The 27,383-nt window shown below is 40.0% G+C and overlaps 2 protein-coding genes across 2 annotated transcripts; one reads left to right on the top strand and one right to left on the bottom strand.

The window, feature by feature from the left end:
- Window positions 1-4,088: 4,088 nt before the first annotated feature.
- On the top strand, window positions 4,089-21,555 carry smarcad1a (SWI/SNF-related, matrix-associated actin-dependent regulator of chromatin, subfamily a, containing DEAD/H box 1 a). Its single transcript, XM_038703689.1, has 23 exons — window positions 4,089-4,545; window positions 5,402-5,528; window positions 5,613-5,742; window positions 6,000-6,069; window positions 7,221-7,315; window positions 7,821-7,922; window positions 9,180-9,258; window positions 9,350-10,017; window positions 10,663-10,859; window positions 11,771-11,861; window positions 13,958-14,057; window positions 14,596-14,655; window positions 15,721-15,796; window positions 16,003-16,138; window positions 16,334-16,465; window positions 16,785-16,880; window positions 17,268-17,385; window positions 17,493-17,608; window positions 18,030-18,218; window positions 18,329-18,447; window positions 19,954-20,136; window positions 20,381-20,490; window positions 21,355-21,555. The coding sequence occupies exons 1-23, from the start codon at window positions 4,431-4,433 to the stop codon at window positions 21,414-21,416; spliced, it is 3,171 nt and encodes a 1,056-aa protein (XP_038559617.1). The 5' UTR covers window positions 4,089-4,430; the 3' UTR covers window positions 21,417-21,555.
- A 2,006-nt stretch (window positions 21,556-23,561) lies between these two features.
- prf1.5 (perforin 1.5) lies at window positions 23,562-27,106 on the bottom strand. The gene is made up of 5 exons (XM_038703625.1): window positions 26,751-27,106; window positions 26,194-26,469; window positions 25,714-25,985; window positions 24,963-25,104; window positions 23,562-24,758 (listed from the first exon to the last, which is right to left on the bottom strand). Exons 1-5 carry the CDS (start codon window positions 26,760-26,762, stop codon window positions 23,871-23,873), a joined length of 1,590 nt encoding a protein of 529 aa, XP_038559553.1. The 5' UTR covers window positions 26,763-27,106; the 3' UTR covers window positions 23,562-23,870.
- Window positions 27,107-27,383: the final 277 nt, after the last annotated feature.

Below are 27,383 nucleotides of genomic sequence, written 5' to 3'. Positions count from 1 at the left end.
ATGGCAGTGGTGACTTCTGGGGGAAGTCACGCGTTATTGTGAGTCCACTACCATTAAAAATTAACCTTCGGAACTCTGATACAATCCTGTGTAACAGAATGCCATTTGTTTGAACGTGTTATAATAATTATCAACTTTGACAGACTAATCTGTGTTAGTGAACAACTCTTTGCCTAAATTACTTAATAAGACTGGACCTTGCAAGGGAGTACAGAGAGCAGGCTACACAAGAGCTCTTCTGTAAGAGCATGTTATCAGTGGAATAGTATAGGACCTCAGATGCAGTGTATAATTACGGTTGTTCTGTATTTGTCATCACAAAAGTATCATCAATGAGAGCAGACAAAACACAACCACACACTGTTGAAGAAGTTACAAAGGGGCAGTATTCAGTACTTGCAGGTAGACCTCATCACAATGTCCTCATCTCCTCTCAGAGAATGTGTATCTGCTGCCCCCCTTTGATCAGTAACTGCATGACAGTGTCTGACTTCACCAGAAACCTATGGTCAGTTTCCCATCTGAGTGTGATATCTGGTGGACAAAGTAAATAAACAGGGGAATTTGACTTAAACAACCAGAAAGAATTTTTCCTATCTTACTTCTCATGATTGCTAATAACATTAATAATGGCTGCATTCTATTCATGTTGCTATTATGGTTTACCAAAACACCTAAATGGAATTGAGCCATTGTTAATGTTATAAATTACACCTTTGCTTTCTCTGGTTTGACAAGTCAATACATGCACTGTGAAAAATGTCTATTGAAAGAGAGTAGTGACAGAATAGATTGATTATTATAAAAGTGTATTTGAACACCAACTTGGATGACGAAAAACTATTAAGAAATTGATGCTGAAATTTAATAACATTATTATTTCATTTACATTTATGTCAAGATCTACTTTCTTCACTCTCCCAAGACAAACTTGGGATGCAACTGCCTGTTGTACCCTGACAAAACCAGCCACTCCCTCCAAGGCTGCCAACAAATTTGTTTTCATTATGCATCCATGAATGCAACTGATTAAATTCTTACAGATTCAGAAGTTTACCTACCCAATCTTTTTGAGAGAGAAAATTGAGAGCATGAACACTTGCTGTGGAAAAGTCAATGTTCCTGTTGCTGAGTTGCAGCTCTTGCACCCACAAAGGCTATATTGTATAATGAGAAAAAACTCATTTTTTGGAGTTTTGCTAATTCACCTAATGTTCACCTAAAATGGATTTCCTCACAGGGTGAAGGTATGGGATTAGAACAGTCTCATAAGTATTCACAAACAAACCATGTACGTAATTCGTAAAACACAATGCACAAATACATTTGGAGGGATTTGTATCTGCAAATCTGGATCTGGATCTGTGCCTCTAATTTACAACTTGTATATCATCATTTGTACATCATTATCCATCTATTTTCCTTTGAGACTCTTCTGCCATGCTGTTTCACACAAAATCCATAAATGATGACTCATAAAATGTCCATAAAACACAATTCACACATAAATGCAGAGTTATTTATTTCTGTAAATTAGGATCTGGATCTGTGCCAGAGTGATTTGTGTCTGTATATCTGGATCCATGTCTGTGCCTTTACAACTCATATATCATCAGTATGTAAACTCAGTTTATTTCAGTGGAAATATATTTGTGACTCTCCACCTATTTGTGTGGATCCTTTTGAGACTTTTCTTTCATGCCATTTGTTTTGAGCAAAAAAATCACAAGTACAGGGTAGAACGAGCCTTTCCAGTAGATGGTGGTAATGAAACATTTATGGATGCCAAATGTGAGGGAAAGTTCCTTAGTGGGCTCACTTTGGGTAACAGGTGAAGTATTGGTTGTATACAGGTCATGTTAGGGTCATTTGTTGTGCTAAAGTAAACCAAAGGACACACTTTCCCTCCTCTCTGTCTGTTTGGTTGACTGACTGACGTAGCTACCTTGATAAGGCCAAACTCTGTGGTCCAACTCTGAGGCAACCCAAGGTCAAGATTATCTTCACTTTGTTTCATACATAGTGACTGGCTCTCTTTAGAAAGTGCTACATGACTTGAAAGTCACACAATGTGACTAATTGGTTAACTTAGGTAGGCATCAGCATCCAATAAAATGGTTATTGTTTCCCATTCAATAAGTTGTATGGGATACAATGTAGACTCCGTAGGGACAGTAAAGTCTGGCATTAGGCCTACACTGTGTTTCCACTCTGTACTGCTGTTGCTATTTTCTCCGCAGCCAGCTTCAATAAATCTTGCTGCTTAAGACATCCCGAGTTTCCCGAAACCTTCTTCAGCAATAAGAGTTGACTGGCTTACAAGAATTTCCATCACACCAACCATATAGTCTATGTATGATGTTAAACTTAACAGATGAAAAAGAAGAACCAACTGCTGCCAGTGGTTCCCTGTTTGTGACAAAGCATGGCTAGCTAACTAGCTGCTACAATGTTGCCTTTTTCACAGCCATAACAACTGCATGCCTTATATCTCTATAAATGACTGCCCTTTATCTTGATAATGACATGTGCATGTGTGTGTATTTCAGACCTGTGTAAAATACTAACATTAACAACAGAGTGAAATGATTGAGTTTCCCCTTGTGGGATTAATAAAGTATATCTTCTTTTTCTTCTATCTTCATAATATCAGCTTTCAGTCAGTCCAAAGACCAAAGATTGGCATCCATAAATGTTGCATTACATTTCTGCACTTGTGCTTAGATGCCTACTGCATTAGCTCTATACCCATACACTGCATAATGACAGTAAAGTCAAATCTATCTAATCTAATAATCTATCTAATCTAATAATCTAATCTAATCTAATCTAATCACATTACCACCATCCACTGAAAAGGCTTGGTCCTCTCTGCACTTTTTTTTTATGACACAACAGCTTGGAAGAACACTCTCAGAAGGATTCACAAGAATAGGTGGAGATTCACAAATACCTTTTTCCATTGAAAAATGTTAAATGAGGAGATATGAGATACAGTCACTCTACGTTTATTTGTACATTGTGTTTTATGAGTTACGCATTTTGACATATATAGCCATGTAAATATTTATGAGACTATTCAAACCCCACATGAAATCAGTCGGCCACTGTATTAGCTGTACCTCTGACTGACTGGCAGGGATAGCTGAGTTTCCCTACCAGTCAGTCAGAACTGAAGAAGTCCTTTGGATGAGGGACGAAACGTCTTCCAGTATCTTCAACCAAGTCCAGTTGCACTTGATTTTAACCTTCGTTGGAAAAGAACTGACAGTTTCAGCAGTTATCTGGGAGTTTGTTCCAAATATACGGAGCATAATAACTGAACACTGCTTCTCCTTGTTTAGATTTCACTCTGGGGACAAAAAGCAAATCTGCCCCAGATGACCTGAGAGATCTGGATGGTTCATAATGAAGCAGAAGATCAGAAATGTATTTTGGCCCAAAACCAGTTAGTGCTTTATAAACTAACAGCAGGATTATGAAATCAATTATTTGACATACAGGAAGCCAATGTAAAGACCTCAGAACTGGAGTGATGTGATCCACCTTTTTGGTCTTAGTCTTTCTGAAGACATTTCAGGCAAATACACTGAATGTAAATTAAACAATACATTATCATCAGTACATAATTTTACCATAGACTACGGCGTTTGCGCCTTAGACTGTAAATAAAAAGGTTTTCCCTCTATGGAAGACAGTGGGCGTAGCTAAACTTTCATGTAATTTAGACACCACTACTACAGCATCAGACCCTACACGCCGAGAAGGGCAACTTGCTTTAAGAAAACATTGTAAGCATACTGCGAATAATCCACACCTACAGGTAATGTGGTTACGTCGGGGGGAGACCCGGTCCTAAAAAGCTATCTTTGGCTTTCTTTGCATCACTACATCAGAGCTTTTATACGCAATGTTGGAAAAACTATCAAGATAGTTCACCTCTTATTCTTTACTCTGTAGGCTAAGCATCACAGCAACCCTTTAAACCAGATTTGAGCAAAAACGGAAGTACACTACAGTGCACTATCTTGACTCATCCGTGAGTTTCCGCCCACCTCTTTCTCTGACCAATAAGCAGAGCCGGCACAGCATCCTCCAGGGCCGGGGGAGTTCGCGGGAAACCGGTTGTAGTCGTGATACTTAAAGCCTAATTGGACTCCGGTTAAAACAACTATATTTGATACTAAATCGCTATTTCATTGATCGACCAAATTTAGACTATTGCGGTTAAAAACGGAGAAGTGACACAGCTTAAAATCGCCGTCTTTTTAGGACTGTTGCCCTGGCTGCTATGCTAACATCCGACGCTAGTTAGCTAGGTGGTCACATCGACTAACAGGAACCTTGTGCTTCATGCAGACAAGAGAAAATACTGTTGGCTAGAAAGAGACAAAGGGCTGCCGCTGTCAACCACGACCCCGACGGTTAAAATGAGTCTGTTCAATCTAGACCGTTTTCGTTTTGACAAGAAGGCAGCGACAACAACAAGCAAAGGCGAGGAAAGCGGGTCAATAAGTCCAGAATCTGAGAAGGAGAACAAGCCAGGTAGCTAGCTTGCAATGCTGGTAGCCAGATTTGTCAGGAATGCTATCATTAGCAGTAGTTAAGTAACATGGTTATTAACATGCTGTCTTGTGCTGCAGGTCCCAATGACCGCCCCCCACAGTAATAGTGTGGTAACATTAGACACACGGGGACACAAACTGCAATAGCTGTGATGTAAATGAATTTGCACGTCTTTGTTATTATAGTGAGATTATCTGCCTGTGTTGTTGCTCGACAGTACTGGCAAAGTCAAATAGACAATGTCACCCTACTCTGCATCATATAAAACCAGAAAAATATTACTGTCATCGTTTATAAAAAGATCTCACATGTTAGTATATCACCAGCATGTAGGTCAAAATAGAAAATGAGTGGGGTTAGGCACAATCTAGCAAATGACACATGATCCTTAAGCCTACTAGAGTTCCTTAGTCCATTATCCACCATCTTTTTAATTTCAGAGGGCTTTGGAGGAGATGGAGGCCCAATAAAATTATGTAGTTTATTGATTCTGTAATTACTTGAGAGTTAGATAGAAACTTGTGTAGACATGACCATTATTCTCAGAGGGCACCATTCTGCTGTTACAACCCCACTTGCAATATGAATAGTTACATTAAAATAGGTGGGAAACGTAGCCTAAAGGCCAGTATATGTACAATATCTGTATATTCTGTTGAAGACATACTTTCACATGAGAGGCAAGCAGCAGAACATCGACATGTGCCATAAGACCAAAGTAGTTGCAAACTTTGCAAATGAGCGAGACAGCATACCTTCACAAACATTTTTTGAAGTGCATCTTTTGCTAATCTGAATGCGTCCGCCAACTTGTTTTTATCGTTTTGCTTTCCAGCTCCGATGAAACCTGTCAAACCCCCACCAAAGTCCCACGCCCGAGGAGTGGTTTTTGAGGAAGTCCTTACTATTGACTTGGAGGAGGATGAGACAAAGACCAAAATATCATTGACCAGGAAATCCAAGTAAGTGTAAACTTTAAAAGGACAAGTTATTCATATTCAAGCTGCCTCGTATTGTGTTACAGTCTTGTTGTCTTTCTTCTTTAGTAATGCCGTAGGGAAATCATCTAAAAACGTGGAATCAGATTATACAGATGAAGAGGACTCTGAATTGGAGGAGAAAATTACCAGACTACTGGAGATGTTTCCTCAGTTGACGAGGAAGGAGCTCCTGGAGGTGAGTCAAGACAGAACAGAGGCTTTGTATCTTTTCAGCACAGACTCCAATTTGCATGATCTTTGTTGCAGTGTCTGCTGTCAAACATATCTTGAGTGATTTTACTGACTTTACAGTAGACCAACTTTAGGCTAACTGTCTTGTCATGATAAGATATTGAATTTGTATATCAGCCAGCGATGACTTGGATAATGTTCATAAGACACAGTCCCTTTTAATCTCCTGAATTCAAATCACCTTGTTCTATTCTCTTTTAGGTCATTGAAAGCACAAGCACATTGGATGGGGCTATAGCTGCATGCCTTATACAGTTTGGTGATAAAGAAGGTAAATTATAACTTTTTCATAAGCACATAATGACAGTCCACACTAGGGTTTACTATTTGTAGTAACTTGGCTTGTTTGTTATTTCACCGTTTAAATTATACTTCATTCTCCACCTTATTTAAGTGTCACTCACTTATTGAATCTGCTTCCTTTAGTCCTCTTCACACTCACACACCTAACGTACCTCTGCTGCAAACACATCAGTGTGCCTCGCTTCTTTCCGTCTCTCTCTCTCCCTGTATGTCTGCTCCGGTAACTGAAAAACCCCCCAGAACTTGTCTTCTGAACTTTTCCTCCCGCGATTCTGTTCACAGCAGCAGCTGCGGCGCATGTTAAGGAGGCGAATTAACTATATAGCCTTTCACAACAAAACCAACGTGGTACCTAATGAATGACATCTGCACTATAACATCACTTTACCTGGTCCGTGCTTGTAAAATATCCACCGTGTCACGACTTGTAACACAATAACTCTGTTTCTCTGAAAAATGCTACAATGTGTCGCCCAATATACCTAGGCGGCCGCCAAAGTAAAAGTGTATGTGTGGAAAACTGAACAGTAGCTCTTCTTTTTACAAGCCAGGTCTTTAGCAGTGTCGACCAGCACTGAGTCTCCCTCCATGTTGTTATAGACTTTGTGAGTAGACAGCTGTGTGCACATGCACAGGGAGGGGTGGGGCTGTGCGGTGAGGAAGAGAGAGCAGCAAACTCTGGCAGGACTTTACAGAAACATATTAATTAACTCAACATCAAACTATATCGGTATAAACGGTATTGTCTAAGTTTATATTTCTTTTGAAATTATATTGTCATGTACTTTATACCGATATACTGCCCAGCCCTAATCCACACTCTGTTCCACATAAACAAGAGTTAAACACGTTCCTAAGAGGCATTCTATAAAAAAGAAGTTTTAGTTTATAGTTGGAGAAAAATCATCAACTTTACACAAAAAAAACATAAAGGAAGATTAGCTTTTTTGTGTTTTATATGTTCAACAATGTTTGGCTCATTTTCAGTGCATTAAAGCAAATTCAAAACTTGATGCAAGAAGTTGCTACTGAATCTGGTGGAGAACAGTGAGAAATAATTCAGAATAGAAAAATGGTGCAGTAAAAACATGGCTATATAAATGGCTATTTTGTCCTCAGGCCCAGACCAAAGCAGAAAGAGAAAACTGGATGGATCCAGCAGTTCTCAGGACAGTGGTGAGATTCAACCCAGCAAGAAGAGGAGGCCTTCAGTAGTAAGACTGTTAATGTACTAACATGTACACCTTTTCAAGATCCTGTCATTTGAATTGAAAGTACAATTTGGGTCATCTTTTTTTTTAACATTTTAACATACTGCAGACTTTACACTATACTTTCCTTGCCAGTGTCAGCTCTTGGTGCCTGGGAATTGTTGGGTTGCCGTAAATAATAAGAGTAAACTCTAGAAAACTCTAGACTGCTCTATATGAAAGGATCAATGAGACAACTTCTGCTATGATTTGGTGCTATATAAAAAAAAAAAATTTAACTGAATAAAAACACACATTAGGATTATTATTATTTAATCGAGGCACAACAAATGGAGCTGAAAATTCTGCATGAGGATTATCATATTGGCCATGTGTTCAACAATCTGTATCACTATCTTGGCTTTCCCTGCACTGCCAAATGCAAGTCTCAGGAAGTGTTTGCTGGATTTAAAATGTAAGGGGTCTCTCTCAGCTTTGTATTTACCTTTTCTTTTATTTAAACCAAAAGGTTTCTGGTGAAGAAGATAATGAAGGCAAAGGGCCAAGCTGGGAGAAACAGGAAGCCATGGTCAGAAGACTGCAGAAAAAGTTTCCTGACCAGGACAAGGAGGTGAAGACACGGGACACTTTGTCCCTCCCTCCCTGTAACACGTATCGTGTCATATTAAGATGATTTTTAGCCCAGTCTGACTCTACCCTCTCCAACTATATGTACTCTACATAACATGTTAACTGTAGTGTGTGTGTGTGTGTGTGTGTGTGTGTGTGTGTGTGTGAGTTTTACTTTGCGCAGTAGCAGTGGCTTTGCAACTTAAAAACCTCAATAACTTTATGACAACCCAGACACTACTTAAGCTGTGCTTACATTTTAATATGGTAAACAAATTATATGAATTCTCTATAAAGTGTCCGAAAAGCAGTTCCCATATTCAACAGAATTTTCAGTGTCTCATCTATAGACATGGCCAACATAGTGTTCACTGTGGGTAATTATGAATAAATACGTGGGGAGTGCTGCGGCGATGTGATTTGCTGAATCCCAAAACGTCCAAACTTCACTGTCAACTATCAAATCTAGGCACTGAGATATGGCTGGACAATAAAACAATAACAATAATTATCACAATATAATTTTTTTCAATAACAATATAACAAATGTTCAATAAATATTCTGTAAATGTTTGATTTTATTCACTTGAATCATAAACGAATTAGTCCTTGATTATTGATGTTTATTTTGGTGAAGAAAAAGGACTGAAAAAAGCTTTTACTAAATTTTACTCATGCATATTTGTTGAGAAAGATTTTATCATAATTGATTTGAATGTTCTACCTCAGATTTGTGAAGTGATCCACTGTTTGGCATCAAGTGTTTGTTCTGACCAAAAAGAAGCATCTAAACCACAATTAACCATCAGGTTTCTTCAAGTTTCACTCAGGAGCAAAAGTCAGCTGTTAAACTCGTAAGAAATAACAATTTGATTCTTATCGTGATAATTATTGATATTGAAAGATATGAAACGTTTTATTTTGATAACATTTTTGGCCAAATTGTTCAGCCCTACACTGAAAATAAAACAACAAACCATGAATTTCAATTTATTTGACTGCATTTACAGAATATCTGCCTTATGTTTATGATGGCCTAAGTCATGTGTCCAATGATGCCAAAGCAAAACAGACTACTTGGTTGTCATCTGTATTATAGTTACTTGAAATAATGCCTGACCCTAGAAAATGACTTCACAGCCATGTTGGACCACAATGAGAAAAGAAGAAATGGTAGGCAGATTTTACAAGGCTGTTTGTAGAAACAGTGGTTCCTGTGTTTTACCTCTGACCCTTGCTCATGTCCGTGTTGTTGTAGGAGCTGCGGATGGTGCTGCAGGAACACGACTGGAATGTGGAGGATGCTTTGCAGGTTCTACAAATGTTCTCAGACCCAGGTGCGAACACCACAGCTGCCTTCTATTCCTTCTGTTCTTAATTTATTCTGATGCTGATTCAGGCTCAATTTGCTTTGTTTTCTGTTGTCAGATAACTCCAGCTTCAGCTCACATGAGACAGAAGAAAGGAAGTCCGGTAAATCAAAGAGCAAACACAAGTCGAGCAGGGACCACAGAAAGCTGAAGCGCCACAAACATCACAAAGGAAGTAAAAAAGACTATATAAGTATTAGTGAGACAGAGGGGGGCAGTGATACAGATGTTACAAAGGACAGTGAAGACGATGCCGACTCGGAAGACAGCGAGGGTTCCCAAAGCAGGACTAGCACTTCTACTCTGTCTTCATGCAAAAGTTCCGATTCAGAAGCCTCATCCTCCTCTGTCAAGGAAACAAGCAGCTCTTCTGCCCCGAAGCCGTCGTCCTCTTCCTCTACTGCTCAGATGCTGTCCAGGTTTGCCAGTGGGACCAGCATAGCTAAGAAGCAGGCAGCAGAGAGAAAGAGGAAGGCGCGTGCCTCAGATGAACGCGTCAGTTCTGAGGGAGAAAATGACGACGAAGAGGAGGATGAAGTTAGCAGCGAGTTTGAGGAGTCTGACGACGATCTGGACTGTAAAGGTGGTATGACGGATCTGAAGAAAGAGATGCTCAAGTTCTTCCAGGACGCATCTATAGATGAGCTGTCATTGATCGCTGGGTGTTCGGTTAAAAAGGCCCAGAAGATTGTGGAACTGAGACCCTTTGATAGCTGGCAAAGCCTGGTGAGAGAGTGTGTGTGTGTGTGTGTGTACACAAATGACAGAAGAAAAAGCAAAAAGACATTCTGCAGGTGATTCTTTTGTGTGAAAATGGTTTGCTGAAGTTATCAATGGGGAAAAGTTATAAAAACAAAGAGCTACAGTCAGTCATAGTCTGAAATTGAACACGTTTGCAAATACAACACTTCATAATCTATAAATAGCAGTACTCTTCACCTCTTGACAGATTTCAACAGTTTTCCCCTTCATTTTTCAAACATCTGTCTATCAACAGAGAGTAAATATTAACAGTTATGGTGCATAATCAGCTACGGATGGATGTCATGTTGCAATAAAAGGACAGCAAAATATTTATCATCTTTGCTTAAACCGAAAGCAAAGATTAGGTTTTTAGTTGTTCCTCAAGAATGGCTTAAAAGCATTAGAGTCACACTTCAGATGTGTTTGCGCTGATCATAGATATATGAAACTTGCCAAGGCAGTCTGCTTTTCAATACAGTTGCACCAGTGAAGTAACTCAGTGATTCTGGAACATTTTGTCCCTATCTAATAATTTACTTATTAACAGATTGCAGTAGTAGTCAAAGGGTACTGTCTAGATACGGAACGTATTGTGTGAATTGTAACGGTATGTCCGATCGTCTTCAGGTTGATGTCTTCCATAAGGACAACGGACTGTCAGAGAGCCTACTGCTGGGCTGCAGAGTTGTCCTCAAAGAGCGGAAGGTTGTCAAGGGGCTCATGTCCAAGTGTGAGACCATTTCCTTAAAAATGGTCAGACAGGTCACTGAGGTGATGGAGAAGGGCACAGGGGCCATGAAACAGCCCAGCATACTCAACAGCCAGTGAGTGAAATACACACATACACATGCTGTAATTCATGAATAGTCCATAAAATGGATAAACTAGTAAATGGTAAAAAAAATAAAAAAGGTGCTTAGCCAGTCTTTTTTAAATAATGTCAGAGGTGTTGTTATGTTAAATTTTTCCGTAATTGCCCATTTCAAAGGTACAACTTATTCAGCAGCATGTTTGGGTGATGTAGTGTTGACAGGTGTCAGCTTGCTACCATACTCAAACATGCATGAATGGTCAAATGTACGCAGATGTGTTGAAATAAGTATAAAATGAGGGCGTGAGTTCTGCCTTACTCATACCAAACTTTTGCTTTCCTGTGTGACTCCCCTCCTTTACTGTTACTTTTGTAACCAGATCCCATTCAGATGACATAATGGTGACATGATTAAAACTTTCAGTGTAGACCTATATTTGATAGCATATCAGAAAGTCTATTGTTTGGGGAAATTTTTTTTTGTTTATTTGGGGAACAATTGAATACTCTGATGAGATAATTGCATTTCTTTCAGTATGTTATATAATCAATGAGCCTGATGGAAGGGGTGGAGGGGAACATCTACTAATTTACACTTGAGCTTTAAAGTAATTGTAGTACGGTTGTAAATAAATAGTTTTACATAAACTTTATTTTTGTGTAAATATTTTATGCACAAATCTGCACTAAGGGAGGCCAACACAATAAATTTCATCCATCACTATATCTGCAACTACGTCTGTGTACCCTTTTTTTGTTTTTCAGAGGGTCAACCCTGTGACGGTTTCACTGATGCAGTGAACAGTTTTTCATTTTTATTTTTATAGATGATACATTAGGACTTACTGGTGAATTACAGTATGTGTTTTTATAAAACTTAGAGATAAAATTCTTGTTCCCACTCTGTTGTTCGTTGTTTTTCAGGTTGCAGCTGAAACCCTATCAGCTGATTGGCCTAAAGTGGCTGCTGCTTCTGCATGAGCACAATCTGAGTGGCATCCTTGCTGATGAAATGGTAAGCCAACCAGTCTAGGATCTACCGGAAGTGCCAGCGTGCACTACCAGTATTTGTGAGATGTTGATCACAAGCCCAAAGTCAAAACAAATGAAAACCCCTAAACGTAAACATTTTAATAAGCCAAGCAGAACTGCAGGTGCTCACAGCGTATTTAAGTCACCACTGGATGAGTGGTACTGTGTCTGTATCAAAGCGTGTTTTGTGTGTGATATGTGGGCATGTGAATAACAGGGTACCCACGGGGTCTTAAAAGTATTTTAAAAAGTCTTAAATTTCATATTCCAAAAATAAGGCTTTGAAAGTATTCAGTTTCATTTACAAAGTATTACATTTCATTTACCAAGGTCTTAAATTTTTTCTCGGCCTTTTGTAGGATTAAATTAATGCCATGACATCATAAATAAATACTTTGTGTGTGTGACACTTATAATATACTCCGTTTGGTGTGGCAGTACAAGCAACGTTCTTGTTTTACGTCAATGTTTAGCTTTACACTCTGGACTGTGGAGTGTTCGCAGTGCACGAGCTCTGGCATCCAGCTCTTGCGCATATCAGTCAGCTGTCAGGAAAGAAAACAAAACTTCTCTGATGTGCTACTAACAAGGTAACGCTAGCTCGTCGCCTGAGGATGCGCAAGTGTCTGAAATTCAGAAAGCCAGAGACACGGACAAGTTGGCGGTTGAGGCTGAGGGCAGTGCTGCTGAGGTTAGCGCAACAAGCGGGTCGGAGTGCGAGCCAGTCACACTTTGGCGAGCGCTAATGGAACAGCGGAGCTGGAAGACCCGCTGCAGGTTACTGGTTAGTTAATGTTACAACGGCAACAGAGAGAAAGGTGTCATGTGCCGGCGTTGTGCCACTGTTGTAGAGTATATTTATTAGAATGGAAACCTCAAACTAACGTTAACGCACATTAAACATATATCACCTAAACAGGAGCCCAACTTCTTATCCCCGCTGCTTTCAAGTCAATACTATAAAATACTGTATTTCAAGCGGCCTTTAGATTCAAACACAGAATAGAATTAATAATCACTGAAGCAATTTTCTTATTAGATTACATTACATCACCTTATCTAGCCAAGGTGCAACTAATTACAATGACTCATACCACACAATTTATTATATTCTTTCTATTATTTTCTTTGAATTGTCACCCGAATCACTTTATATAAATAAAGGCAATTCTACCATAAATTAGTGCAGAAAATGTCTCCAGAATGGAGGAAATTAAGTGTTTAGTGCTCAAAATTTTCTAGGGGACACCCAGACCCCCATTTATATATTTCAGCATTGAATATTTCATCAAATAGTGTTAAAATGTCTTCGTGCCTTGTTCTCGTGAACCCAAGATTGAAAATCGTGCATGTGAGCCAAGTATACCCCCTAATCTGAACCCTTGTCCCCAGCACTTCTCAACACAAAGTGAATGTATTATAATAAATTATTTTATAAAATTCACGTAACTTTGTAAATAAATTTCTCGGGATTAAAATTCATACAGATTTTCCATTAAACAGCAGTGAAGTTGGTATTAAATTTCATCCTAAGTGGTATTAAAAAGGTCTTAAAAAGTCTTAAATTTAAGAGAATCCTTGGGGTACCCTGGAATAAACAATCACAAAGTACAGGGATGAAAGAAACAGAGTAAAAGCACCAGAGAGTTAACATTTGTTGTTTTAGACCCAAGACAGTGAGGGAAGTGAGCAAAGGGTGGTGATGGACCAGTCGATAAGACATGTCTTTAGTGTGAGAGACCCGGGTTCAACTCCCCCTGTGACAAATCCACCAATGTGTCCCTGAACAAGACACTTAACCCCTAGTTGCTCCAGAGGCGTACGACCTCTGACATAAATAGCAATTGTAAGTCACTTGGAATAAAAGCGTCAGCTAAATGAATAAATGTAATGTAGATGTGTATAGTTTAGTAAAGCTGCAGGGCTGTTAGAGTCTGTCAGGATGTTTACTGTTTATACTGGCAGTACGTGATCTGAAACGCAGATGTTCAAATCTCTTTTCTTGTATGTCCAGCTGGTTCTTCCTTTGTCTTTTATCTTTATGTTTGGTATCTGACTGACTGTATCTCGTTCTCTCAGGGTTTGGGGAAAACTATCCAGGCCATAGCGTTTCTGTCCCAGCTGTACCAGAATGGAATAGATGGTCCTCACCTCATCACCGTGCCGGCCTCTACACTGGGTAATGCTCTCCTCAAGTCACACATTTTGCTACCTTGCTTCGTATTATATCATCTAACAGCATACACTTTGATAATGATGTTTAGCATAATGGCGTGTAGTGTCTGTTGTCTAAGTCATTGTTTACACATAGCATTTTTTGTGTGGAGAAAAGGCAATTATGGATGTTGGGTCAAGGTTCAGCTTTATTGTCATGATACAGTATGGGATTGCACAGTGAAATGCAGTTGTAGCCGCCTCCACTCTAAACACAAAACATGTAAAACGGATATAAACAGATATTCAAATATTAAAATTAGAGTAGAATAAAACTGTAAAATACAATTCAAATATATACAAGTAGCACCAACAGCAACGCTCCTATCTCCTCATCTGTTGGTCTGGTGTATCTAAACGAATTGCTTTAATTTGCCACAGATGCTACCTTAAATGAGAGTCCGTTCAAACTGTATTATTGTAATTACTGTAAATAGTATTTACTTATTATTTATAAGCTCATTTTTTATGTTTATTTGTGATTAATCCTGATTTTGTTGTAGATAACTGGGTCAGAGAGCTGAAGCTGTGGTGTCCAAGCCTCAAAGTCCTAGTCTATTATGGTGAGTCTCCTTATTCATCTTTTCACGTTGGGATCGGGGATGCTCCCTGTGATTAAGCATGCACAGAGACGGCTAAAGAGGACTCGTGTAGTGTAGAGCAACGTCTTAGCCAATGTTCAGGCCAACAGTAGCAATGTAGCAAAACTCAGCAAGAAGTTGCGTTGGTATGCTGTAAAGGTGTGAGTCAGCTCTTATTGATTATGGAGGTTTCAGGAAGCTCAGGATGTCTTACGCGGAAATATTTATTTAAACTCGCCCAAGACTATCAAAAGCAGTACAAATTGAGAAAACAGTGTTGTACCAAACCAAATGTGAACGATACATCCTGGTGGGGAACATTTATCCTTCTTAGATCTACAGAGATTCATTATGTCCAAATAAGGTTACTGTTCACACATCTATACATGTGTGGATACTCTATTGGATATTGGTTCCAAACAAGACACTGTGCTTACCTAAGTTAATGTCACGCCGTGTGTCATTCAAGTCACATGCAACACTTTCTAAAGAGAGCCAGTCTGTCTGTATGAAACAGAATAAAAACAGGCTTGACCTCGGGTTACCCAGGAGATGGACCACAGAGTTCATCTTATCAAGGCAGCTGCGTTTGTCAGTCAACAAAACAGGCAGAGAGGGGAGACAGAAGTTGACTTATTGTTTTGGAGAGGCACAGGCTGTCATCTTGCTTTAGCTCAGCAAATGCTCCTAACATGACCTAGGGTAACCCTGTGTGATACTTCCCTTATAGTAGGAATTTTCCTTCACAGGTAGAAGATGAAACCTAAACCATAAAGTCCAGTTCAGGAAGATTTATGAAACCCTGAGCCAACACAGTGCAGTTTGTGTTCATTTGAGGCAAGGCATCCATCTCTCGAAAGTTGTGCCTTATGTGTGCACTTGCGCTTATTTCACTGTTCATTTCTGGAACCTTCTGTGACACCATGAATAAGAGGTCATGTGTTTTTTTTGATGCGGTGCTGTTGTCGGTCTGTTCGCGGGCCTTATTCAGGGTCTTTTCACATTTTCGAGACAAAAGCAGAGTGTGTACCCATATGTTCTTTACAGGATCTGTGGAGGACCGCCACTACCTCAGACACGACATCCTCAATGAAGATGTTGAGTTCAATGTCATTGTGACCACGTGAGCAAACACACACACACGCACACAAAACCCTCCGTCATATTTTACAGATTATGACAGCAAACGTGCTACTGGGAGAGTAAATCAGTGCTGGTGACGGTAGGGCCATGAAGAGCTTCAAGCAACTCGTCACTCGCACTTAACACACAAAGTGAATGCGTGCTTTTGTTTGATCCTGCTTTGCTTGCGTTTCATTTGTTTTACAGGTATAACTTGGCCATAGGAAACGATAGCGACCGTAGCCTTTTCCGTAAGCTGCGTCTGAAGTATGCTGTGTTTGATGAAGGGCACATGCTGAAGAACATGAACTCTCTCCGCTACCGCCACCTTATGGCTATTAACGTTAGTTCACTGACATTTTGTAATGCCTCCCTCCCACACACACACACACACACACACACACACACACACACACACACTATGGTATCTTCTTAACTGTAATTAGAATCTTTTGTCTTTCTACACTTAACATCCAGAAGTATAACACATTACAGTTGAGTTTAGGATGTCTCTCTCTCCCTTTCTCTTTCCCTGTAGGCAGAGCATCGCTTGCTGCTGACAGGAACCCCATTACAGAACAACCTCTTAGAGCTGATGTCTCTCCTGAACTTCATTATGCCCTCCATGTTCTCCAGCTCCACTACACAGCTCTCCAAAATGTTTTCTATGGTAAGCGTGTGAATGTGTGTTACATCATCAGCTCAGTTTGTTTGGACAGATGGTAGCTGTGCCATTTGAAGATGGATGTTACTAAATAACTGTGTGCAGTACTCGTACTTAAATAGCAGGCTGTGAAAAGACACCATCACTTTGGCGTCTTACCAGTGTTGCATTTCCTGAGCCCTCCTCTGTCCTTTAGTCCCTTGAAATTAGTTGTTTCAGTGTGGGGGGAAAAACAACAACCCAACCTACCCAGAAAAGTATTTTTTTGTTGTTATTGTTTTGGCCCACCTGACCAATGTGTTTAACGTTGTATCTTATGTGTCAGAAATCCCACGAGGAGCAGAGCCGCTTTGAAAGGGATCGTATATCTCAGGCCAAACTCATCATGAAACCTTTTATCCTCAGGCGAGTCAAGAGCGAGGTGAGCTCATCTTGCAAATTTCCAAATTTGTTTTGTGTAAATATTATGCACGTTTAAAGTGTGTTCTATAGGGACATCAGACATACTGTAAGTAATGACCTCAGTCTCCCAGTTTGTCATTTTGAACACTTTCAGGTTTTGCTCTCAACAACCTGTGGGGAAAAATACAGGCAAAATATTAATTTATGGGGTTTTAATTGGATCACCTGCATCCAGCTTTGTTGATCTAAGTAAGAATCAGGGAGTAGCAATTTGAACAGATAAACAACTACTATTAATGATTTTGAAGGTCATTCCCTTTTGCTAAATAATGGTCATAATGACAGTAATCGTACTTCAAATCCTGTGTAAATATTTAGTATAACTAGTGGTCTTTCCCTTTTCCAGGTCCTCAAGCAGCTGCCAGCCAAGGAGGAGAAGGTAGAGTTCTGCTCAATGAGTGAGAAACAGGAGGTCCTCTACCAGACGCTCATGAAAAAACTGAAGACTTCCATCAATGGCGAGAGTAAGCCTGATTTACTGCTTCCTATTGTACAACACAGTATTATTTTGTACAAATAACCAAACTTAATGCCTAGTTAATGATTTCCCTCACGCCTTATCTCTCTGCAGAGCGTGAGTTGTGTAATGTGATGATGCAGTTGAGGAAGATGGCCAACCACCCTCTGCTTCATAGACAGTACTACACCACAGAAAAGCTCAAAGCAATGAGCAAGCTCATGCTGAAGGTCAGTCCTGCTCCCTGACAAGCCCTGGTTTGTCTTGTCTGCGTGTTCTTTTTTGCATCCAAAGTGTCAGAGTCTTCTGATTTGTGCCGCAGCGCTTAGCTGGCTGATGACAGCAAGCATTAAAGTGATGTAATTTGAAGATATAACCTGTGCTTTCATTCATTCAAGTTACTGCTATTTCTTTTGGGAAATAAATAATACATCTTCCTTCTTTGCTGCCAACTTCGTTTTAATTCCATTACCTATTAACTAAACAGGTTAAATACCATAGAAGAACACAGAACATATTGACTCTTACAGTGACAATTTTACTGCGCCACTGAACATGATAGATATTTTTGTGTTGACAATATACTGTATAATTCGAATTATTCACTCTTTCATTTGTTTGATATTCCACTATTTCTCTTTCCCTCCGCAGGAGCCAACTCACTTTGATGCCGACCCTGCTCTTATCCAGGAGGACATGGAAGTGATGTCAGACTTTGAGCTGCATCGTCTGTGCCAGCAGTACTCCACCATCAGCTCCTACCAGCTCGAAAACAATCTGCTGCTCGACTCTGGAAAATTCCACCACCTCACAGAGCTGCTGGCCTCACTTAAAAACAAAGTAAATACAAATGTGCAGAACCGTATTTGTGGTAGGCTACATGCTGGAGGAGTGCAGACTACACAGATTAAAAAAAGATCATGTATCACAACTTTCCTTTCATCTTACAGGGAGACCGAGTAGTATTATTCAGTCAGTTCACCATGATGCTGGATATTGTGGAAGTGCTGCTGAAACATCTTAAGCATCGTTATGTCAGACTGGATGGATCCACACCCATAGCCGACAGGTCAGAGTTGTACAGTACATTTAAGTCAGATCAGTAGTAGCCAACAAGGAAGAATCATTGACTCATTTAATCTTATTAATTCAAAGTCTACATAGTCGTCCCTACTGCAACCGCATAATTTTACCTATTAAACGGCATCATTTTTGATGGGATTATTGCAGAATGCGTACATTGTGATTTTAATGCTTGTGATATATTGGTTAACCCTCAGCTGATTCATTGATTCTAGCATGTCAGTTATTCTAGCTTGTTTCTGATGATGGTGTCAGATTGAGGGGAACATTGAAGTGTTCGATATTCCGCATACCATAAATTAGGGCTGGGTAATAAAACAATAATGATAATTATCGCAATATAATTTTCCTCAATAACAATATAATAAATGTTCAATATATTGTCAATAAATAATTGGTTTAATTCATTTGAATGACTTAGCATCTTTCTATTAAAATGTTTAAATGTTAAAATGTTTATTTTGTTGAGGAAAAGGGACTGAAAAAATATTTACTAATCATATTTGTTGAAAAAAAGATTTTATCATAATAATTTTGAATGCCTCACATTTGTTGAGTACATCAAGTTTTTGGTACATTCTGACCATAAAGAAAAGTTTAATCACATAATTAACCATCTGGTTCCTACAATTTTCACTCGGGAGCAAAAAGCAGATATTAAATTTGAATGAAATAATGATTTGACTTATATGGTGATAATTATCAATATCGAATGTAGGGCTGAAACGATTCATCAATTAAATCGATAACATTGATTTTTAATAAAATGCTTCAACACAAATTCTTTGCATCGATGCTCCGTTTAATCCATTTAACTATACAGCACAGTGTTTCACAAGGACATTTATTACTGTCGCACATCGCGCTTACGCTGTGAACAACGTGATTATGATGGCGCTGTTTGCAAAGTGGAGGAAGAGAGAAAATAGCGAGGAACAAAGAAGAAAGTGTCCAAAGTATGGGATTATTTCAAGCTAAAGAAACACTGTAATGTTATCGTCCGTCAACCGTAAAACGAAACTTATGTCGCTTCGGGGACAGCACGACGGCACCTTATCAGAAAGAAGCCAGTGTTCTGCCAGCGGATTACAGACAAGGTAACAGTAACAGCAACTTTAGCATTTAACTGAAATCATGATTGACTGTTGAGTTGAAGGCTAGCCAAAGTAAACCGCAGACCTCAGCGTTTTTTTTATTTTTATTTTACCAGGAAAGAAATCCATTACAAGGATGTCCTGGTTACTGGTTAATGTACACACGTGCGTTTGTTATTCTCCATTTTGGCGGAGGGGGGCGCGCCGCCACCGAGCAAATGCGATGAATCGTTGAAATAATCTATCAAAGTTTCGAATACTAAAATCATCGTTAGCTGCAGCCCTAATCGGATGGTATGAAATTTTTTTTATCGTGATAACATTTTTGGCCATGTCGCCCAGCCCTACCATAAAGTGTGTCACATGTTAATGGCTAAAATTCTTCCTTTGTCCTGCAGGATTGTGTTGATTGATGAGTTCAACACGGATCCTGACATATTTGTGTTCCTGTTGTCGACACGCGCTGGCGGCCTGGGCATCAACCTCACCTCAGCTAATGTTGTCATCCTACATGACATCGACTGCAATCCCTACAATGACAAACAGGCAGAGGACAGATGTCACCGTGTAGGCCAGACCAAGTAAGATGAAATCTGTAAACAATACTGTTTTACCCAGAGAGGTCCTGTAATTGGAATTTCCTTTTATTATGTCAGCTGTTGGACAGACAGTGCAGCTTCTGATGGGGTTAAAATCTCAGAATAATACAGTAGGTGTCAATTACAATTACAGGACATCTTCCTCAGATAAAAATGTCCCCCTTCAGAACTGTACTTAATGTACTGATTTACAGTAGTGACTAATGTACCTCGCTGTGGGTGTCAGGCCTGTACAGGTGATTAAGCTGATCAGTAAGGACAGCATAGAGGACTGCATACTGCAGCTGGGCCAGAAGAAACTAAAGCTGGAACAGGACATGACCGCTGCTGAACAGGGTAAGGAGATTTGTACACATACATACGCTTTCTTGACTGCATGCACATGACCTCTGTAATAAATACATGAAATTTGTTGAATTTAAATATGCAATCTAAATAATCAAAACAACACCAAAAAAGCTGATTTATGTAGATAGTGCTAGGCAGTGTTTGTTTATGGCACAATAAATGTTTACCAGACTTTGTAAGACTTAAATAAATCAATGATAAGGAGTTCACAAGTGAGATTCCAACACTGTTCTGCCACTTCCACATCTATTTATGAGGGTCCACTGCATCTTAAAACCTTGGAGAGAAGGCAATAATGAAAATCTTTTCCCTAAACGAGTATTTGTTGGTGGAAGGTCTCTTGAATAGTTTATCTAAAAGTCAAAAATTTAAAATTCACAATAGTTAATCCATCAGTTCAACTTGGAATTTACTGTGAGTTTGAACAGATCTGTAAAAATTATGTGTTAAATAATATGAGCAGTACACAAATCAGTTCAGGAAGCGCAAGAAAGGAGGGATCCTTCTTCCAGGCCAGACGGACAATGTTTGTCTGTATACGGTACATGTTGTCCATAGTAAAATTACAATGTGGAGAAACAATTCACAATATTAGGTAAATAAAGCACAGATTGTAAGAAGAATAAGGATCAGAGAAGATGTAAAGCAACTTCCAGGTGTCACCAAGCTCTGGTGTAAGACTGTAGGCTCTGCATCTAAACCTTAAGGGCATGACCAATCGTACGTCGTGGCAACAAGGTAAGCCATATTTCCAGGCACAAAGTGTTTGAACCAGTTGAATTGCTTTTACCCTAACCTTCTGAATTATTAACAAATGGGGAAAAAAATGTAAGCATGTCATGTGTTCTTTAGGTGGTGAGGGGACCATACCTGAAGATATGGCATCTTTACTGAAAGCCTCACTGGGACTGTAATGGCAAACACATGAAACTTGACTGTACAAATACATTTGTGATGGCATTCCTGTGATCCTGGGCAGACTTGAGGGTGTCCATACCGGAAAACTACTGAGAACCATTTGCTGCCATGAAAAAAAAAAAAAAAAAAAGGTTCTGATGTTGAGATCTCATTTACTGTGTAGCATGGTAGCTGTGCCTAAACACTATTCTTTACATGCACACAGTTTTTGCTCCTACATTGATTACGAGACCAGTATATAAAGACAAAACAAACATTTTGCCCTTTTAAAGATTATGCGCAACATGGTAAGGTCTCGAGCTGTAGAAACTTGAAAGAAAGTGGTGTTTGGAAGTTCAGCATGTATTGGAGTACACCATCGAACTTGTTTGACTGAACAAAAGTATCATAGTTTAAGTTCACATAATCCATGCAGTGTTAAATTATTCACACATGATGGTGCTGTATGCCGGTAAGGACAATTTTGCTTGCTGGCATTATTTGATGGATGAAATAATTGCATACCCGAAGAGGTGATGCACGCAGAATGGAAGATTTTTTTTAACATCTGTCATACAGTGTTGCATCTTGCCTGTTGTACTTGCCAGTTCTTAAAAATTTGATGTTTTAACAGAGCATTTGAACAGCAGCAGTTAGGACAAGTATACTGAAAATGTTTCAATTCATATTTCCTCTGCTACCATGCCTGATCAAACATTTCTGACAGTTGTGGTTGCATCAAAAAGTCACCCAAGTATCTGGAAAAATTGTATTCTCTGTCACTGTAAGTATAATGTGTTGAGTTTTATCCTGTCATATTTTGAGTCCGTTGTTCAGCAAGGGCAGACTGATTGACCTTTTTTGATTGTGTGGGTGTAGTCGGTGAATTTCTTACACAAATATTCCAGTTTTTCGAGTGTCTAAAACTAGAAAAACTGAAACAAAAATAGGAACTAGAATGTCTTTAATAAATATGGTGCTTGATTTGGTTTCCTCTACCCCCCTTAAATGTCTTAAGCCAAGCGACACAGAGATAATGATGATGATGTGAGGAAGCAGCTACTGCATTCATGAGTGGCTAATGTGTTGTAAGTGTACACGTGTTGATGTAAAAGCTTTTACAAAGTCATTTGTATGTTTTTAAGGTTCTTGTTTCAACTGAATAATAAAAATTAGAATAAATATTTGTGTGGTCATGCCTTGGTGATTCCGCAGGAGGAGCTGCCAAGACTTAAACCATTCTGGAGCAAGGGTTGGCGTTAATACTTATTACGAAATGTTTAATAATATTACAATATATACTGTAAGACTGGCCATTTTGAGTCTACTATGATCGTTATTAAAAGTCATTTAAAAGTCGAATTTCACCAACATGCAAATTAAAAAAAGGATATAAATAATGACAATGCAAATATACTGCACTTTTTACATTAAAGAGGTCATATTTCCCTTTTCTTTTTTGTGTTGGTAATAGGTTTGCAAAGTGAAAACGTCCAGCCCAGAAGGGGTTACTCTCTCCCACAGAAAGCACTGCTCCTGAACTGCCTTAAAACAGCTCGATTGTAGTCCAGCCTTTACTTCCATAAATTACGCAGCTACCAGAATTACAGTGTTTCTGCCCTTACTCTGGATCACTAAACCATGCTTGTGCTGCGCGATCATGCGCGAAAGACATGTATTTTATAGGACCAAAACTGGCTTCACTGCTCTCCATTAAAATCTGCAGGGTGGCTTCGTCCAGTAATAAACGGTCTGTGGTGCAACTCCTATTGAAGCAAGATGCTTCACTCAGTAGCCAAAACGGAGCAGTGAACACACAGGGTGAAAAGAGGTGCTGCAGCAATGTGCAGTATGACAAAAATATGTAGTTTTTTGAAAATTAAACCCCTAAATAAAATTATGATCCTGAAAATGAGCATAATATGGCAACTTCAAGGTTTAATGATATTTAGATCTAGAGACTGGAATGACTTAATCCAGTTTCTCTGAAATGACCTGAGAATTTATTCCTTTTAAATTAAAGGTTGCATGAATGAGTACGTTTATAGAAATGCTGAGTGTGTGTGTGTAGCCCTTGTGGTTATCAATGCATTATCAATAAATGGAATTGCATCAGACGTAAGACAACTCAATGTGACATTCAGCAGTAAAAAAAGAAAAAACCCTGAATCAAAATCACTTTATTTTGGATTCACAAGGGCTTTGACTTTTGTTAGTTTATACTGCAACATTACATGACATTTACATAGAAAAGGGCTGACAGCTATGTTTTTTCCTTGGATGGACTCTTATAGAAATGTACATTATGAAATCTATGTGAGGGAAGTGGAAGTTTGTTTGGCATCAAAAATGCTAACAAATGTCTGCAGTTAAAATGCAAGGGAAATGAGACAATAAAAAACATTTGATACTTGAAAGTTTAACGTCATGTGTCAAGACAACACTAAAATCTAGATTAACACGTAACAAATCTACTCAGCATTGGGGGAGTATCGTCCACACCTGAAGCCTGTCAAATGAGCGTCGCATTTGATGGTGTAGGTGAAATAGAGAACTCCTTTGCTCAGCTGACAGCTTAGAGAGTGAGTTCCTCGCTCAGGAAAGACAACACATCTGCCCGCTACGTCATTGTAAAGTACATCTCTATCCCAGACTTCAAACCTCAACTCTTGACCCAGTTCCACTGATCCAAAGTCATAAGTTGCATTCCACACTGGGTCGTTGTTGTCCATCACCGTCTCAGTCTCCTCGTATATGCCGTTGTAGAAGATCTTCACGAAGGCGTCCGTCTTCGTGAAGGTATCCGCCCTCAAACCTGCAGCTCGGTGCATCTCCAGTCTGAGAGTTCCTCTGCCAGCACGTAGAGGACAGCAGTTATGGTCCAGGTTGGGAGTCGGGGAGCAGTTCTTGAGTCCAAGCTGGTCTTCTTTCAGCTGGTTCTCTTTAATATACTCTGTGACAGTGCTTTTGAGATTATCACTGATCTCGGAGTCCTCCACTAAATGATGCAGAGGGAAGATGGCGTAAGAAACCACATCAGGATTGTCGTGGAGGCTGTTCATCCAGCTGTGGTAAGCTTCAGATGGCTCCTGCTGGTAGAGGATGTCAGGGAAGTACTTCTCCCCTCCGATAACCTCAATCTTATGGGTCATGAAGCCTTGGTAGAAGCCCATGCTCATGTTGCCTTTCAGGAGGTTGTCACACTTGTTGGAGAAGGATGCATTGGCAGGGAGGAAACCAAGAGCCATTCGGAGTTCAGCATTCAGGCAGTTTTTGACCTCAGTCTCGGAGAAGCCCTTCAGTGTGGCCAGGCAGGTCCTGAAGGCGGTGATTCGCCTCACCTTACCACCAAGCTGGACCTAGGAGACGCAAACAAATGATGAAATGAAGGCTGAAAACTCCCTTTTGGCTTATGAGCAACAAGGTTCCTCATACCTACTCTGTCATTATCTTCAGCATTATTTTGTACTTGTTCCAAAGTGCAAACCTTCCAAAAAGACATTCTGCAGAGTAAGTGCTACACGATAAAAGACAGGAAAAGTAGATTGTGTCAACCGCCTGACCTGGTGTATGTAGTGTGTTCCATAGGTGTCTATCAGCCGTCTATACAGGGCTCTGTCCTGGCTTGTATTTAAACTCTGTGGGAGTCTCTTCAGATGCTTTGTGAACTCTGCACTCAGCTGGGGATGATCAGCCAGCCTGTAGCTGAAAAAACAAAAGGCACGTGGAGTTCAACCATAACACAGTGACAATATGATCTTGACTCATAGAATAAACAGTCGGGTTCACCGTAAGGCCTCAACTTAAGCTGTCGTAGCTTGTAACGTCACAAAAAAGGCTTCATTGTGGACCCTGTGTTTGTTAATTCATTTCTGTCTATTTTTCCTCACAACCTCAGAAACATCTGCCAGCTAACATCCTAAACTGTGACTGGTATATGCTAATACATTTGCTTTCTTTACATGCAGTGGGTGTCTCAAAGAATTATGAGCGAGTACCTGCAGATATTAATTTTACAACTGGCATCTGTTGAGCCACCTGCAAATTTTGTTCTTATTAATGAATTTTGATTAATGTATCGAAAATAATATCCATATTTATCCACATTTAAAAGACTTAAAACCAGAATCCTCACATCCTCTAATATGTATATGCATGAAACATTCATTGCAACCCTTTCGTCAAATAATGAGAACATATTTTTGGTGCTGAATGTCAGTCAGATTAATTTATTAATTCCAGTGAAACTACATCAATCAGCAAATACAATATCATTACAATCAGCACAATTTATAAACACACACTCCTCTTTACCTGTAGTAGGTGCAGCTGATTTCGTGGATGGCGAAAGTGGCCTTGTCCACACTGTGCTGCGAACGAGCAAACTTTGCCAAGTCTGAGCGGCTTCCTCCCAGCACTGCCTTGCCAATGTTTTCCAAACTCAAACCCAGGCCCCAGTTGTTGTTCACCAGTGAGTTGGAGCTGCGCAGCAGGGAGTCCACTGAGTGGTGGAGGGCACTAGAAAGCTGTTTACTGCAGCGACTGAAGGGACGCCAGTCGAGCACTGCTGCTGGCAGCCTCTGAATCTGAGGAGGAGAGAGAAGGCAGGATGCAGGTGGAGGAAGAAAATAGTTAAAGGAAGTGGGGAATAGTACAGAGGGAGGAAAAACAGTGGGCAGAAGGAGCAAAAAAAGAGCCCAAAGTGGTGTGAATGGAATTAGATGAAGGGAATTTAGACTGATTGAAGGCACCATGGAAGAGTGAGAAGAGAAGATTGAGTTTTACAGTTTTCACCTGGCCTTGTTGGAAGCGATTTGGACACAGTGTACAGGTGTGGTTGTCAACCAGATGACCTTTGACATTGATGACATATGCGCCTGTTCGACGCATCCGCACCACATCAAAACCCTCCCCTGCCAGGTTGTGGCCCGGGACGAACGGGGTTTTCTCACACTCTGAGCCTGAGCCGACCCGACAGCCCTGGACCCTGCAGACCTCCAATGTGACCAGTAAAGCCAATATAAACAAGACAAAGTTGCTCCGTTGGTGTCCTCCACCCTGCATGGTTGCCTAAATGTGAAAGTGACAAATGAGACAGTAGTCAGTGTTGCCCGTTGTAATTGCTGTATAGTCAAAAGTAATTTCCACAGATTTACCAGTGAGAAGACTGCAGAGTTGTTGCTGATAGCAAACTATCTAATAATGGAAGATGAATTATGTGTGTTACACGGTGAATGCAGATGAGCCTCTAATCCTCTCTGCTTTATAAACAGGAGTAATCCTGCCACAGATGTTATGTCAACTCTAGAAACGTGCACAACAGAGATAGAAGAGGAGACACACAATCTTACCTTGGACTGCATTATATTTATCGTCCTTCAGATTGTGTCCTCGTCCTCTTTTAAGGGTTGTCAGACTGTAGCTTTCTCTGCCCACTAAAATTCCTCTCCAGATTTTAATAGCCACAAAAATACAATCGTGCCTCCCTCTCTTTGCTAACCCCATCGATGGCACAGCTCACTGTATATGATGAACTGCAAACTGAACTAATCTAAATTCTAATTCTTCATCCTGCTGGAAATGAAATCACGGCTGAGCGAGCTTTGGCTGAGCTGAAAGCCTGCTGGGAGCACTCTTTTGTCTGTCCGCCGCCTTATGAAAAAGACCGAAGAGGGAGTTTCCCTGCTTCGGGGCTATGTATCTCTCTCTCTCTCCCTCCCTAAGCATTAGTAATTTCCTCAGCATGAGTGGGTTTGTTTTCATGTTCATGACCCAGCTCTATGAATCCCTCACAGCTGTGTGTGTGCACGTGCATGTGTGGGGGAGGGAGATTCTTGTATAGTCACGAGAGCAAAGATGCACCTTGGTATGAGCACCCTTTACGGGAAATGGCTGTGTATATGCATGTATGTGTGTGCGAGTGTACACGTGTGTATGTCTGTTGGAGTGACTGTGTGTGTTTTTGTCTAATACAACGTCTGAAC

The sequence above is a fragment of the Micropterus salmoides genome, unplaced genomic scaffold (genome assembly GCF_014851395.1).
Source record: "Micropterus salmoides isolate LMB-PRFRI ecotype aquatic unplaced genomic scaffold, ASM1485139v1 Ms_hic_scaffold_7, whole genome shotgun sequence".
Classification (NCBI taxonomy): Eukaryota; Metazoa; Chordata; class Actinopteri; order Centrarchiformes; family Centrarchidae; genus Micropterus; species Micropterus salmoides.
Note: the sequence above shows the minus strand (reverse complement) of the source record. Positions and strands in the feature narration are given on the sequence as shown.

Bases quoted from the DNA above. Each gene is read 5' to 3' on its own strand.
- smarcad1a (XM_038703689.1), top strand. From the start codon at position 4,431: ATGAGTCTGTTCAATCTAGACCGTTTTCGTTTTGACAAGAAGGCAGCG. The intron at 5,529-5,612 runs GTAAGTGTAAAC...TTTCTTCTTTAG, and splicing joins TCATTGACCAGGAAATCCAA to TAATGCCGTAGGGAAATCAT. The intron at 18,448-19,953 runs GTCAGAGTTGTA...TTTGTCCTGCAG, and splicing joins TCCACACCCATAGCCGACAG to GATTGTGTTGATTGATGAGT.
- prf1.5 (XM_038703625.1), bottom strand. The intron at 25,986-26,193 runs GTGAAAACTGTA...TCTCCTCCTCAG, and splicing joins ATCGCTTCCAACAAGGCCAG to ATTCAGAGGCTGCCAGCAGC. The intron at 24,759-24,962 runs GTCAGGCGGTTG...TGCGTCTCCTAG, and splicing joins GAACACACTACATACACCAG to GTCCAGCTTGGTGGTAAGGT.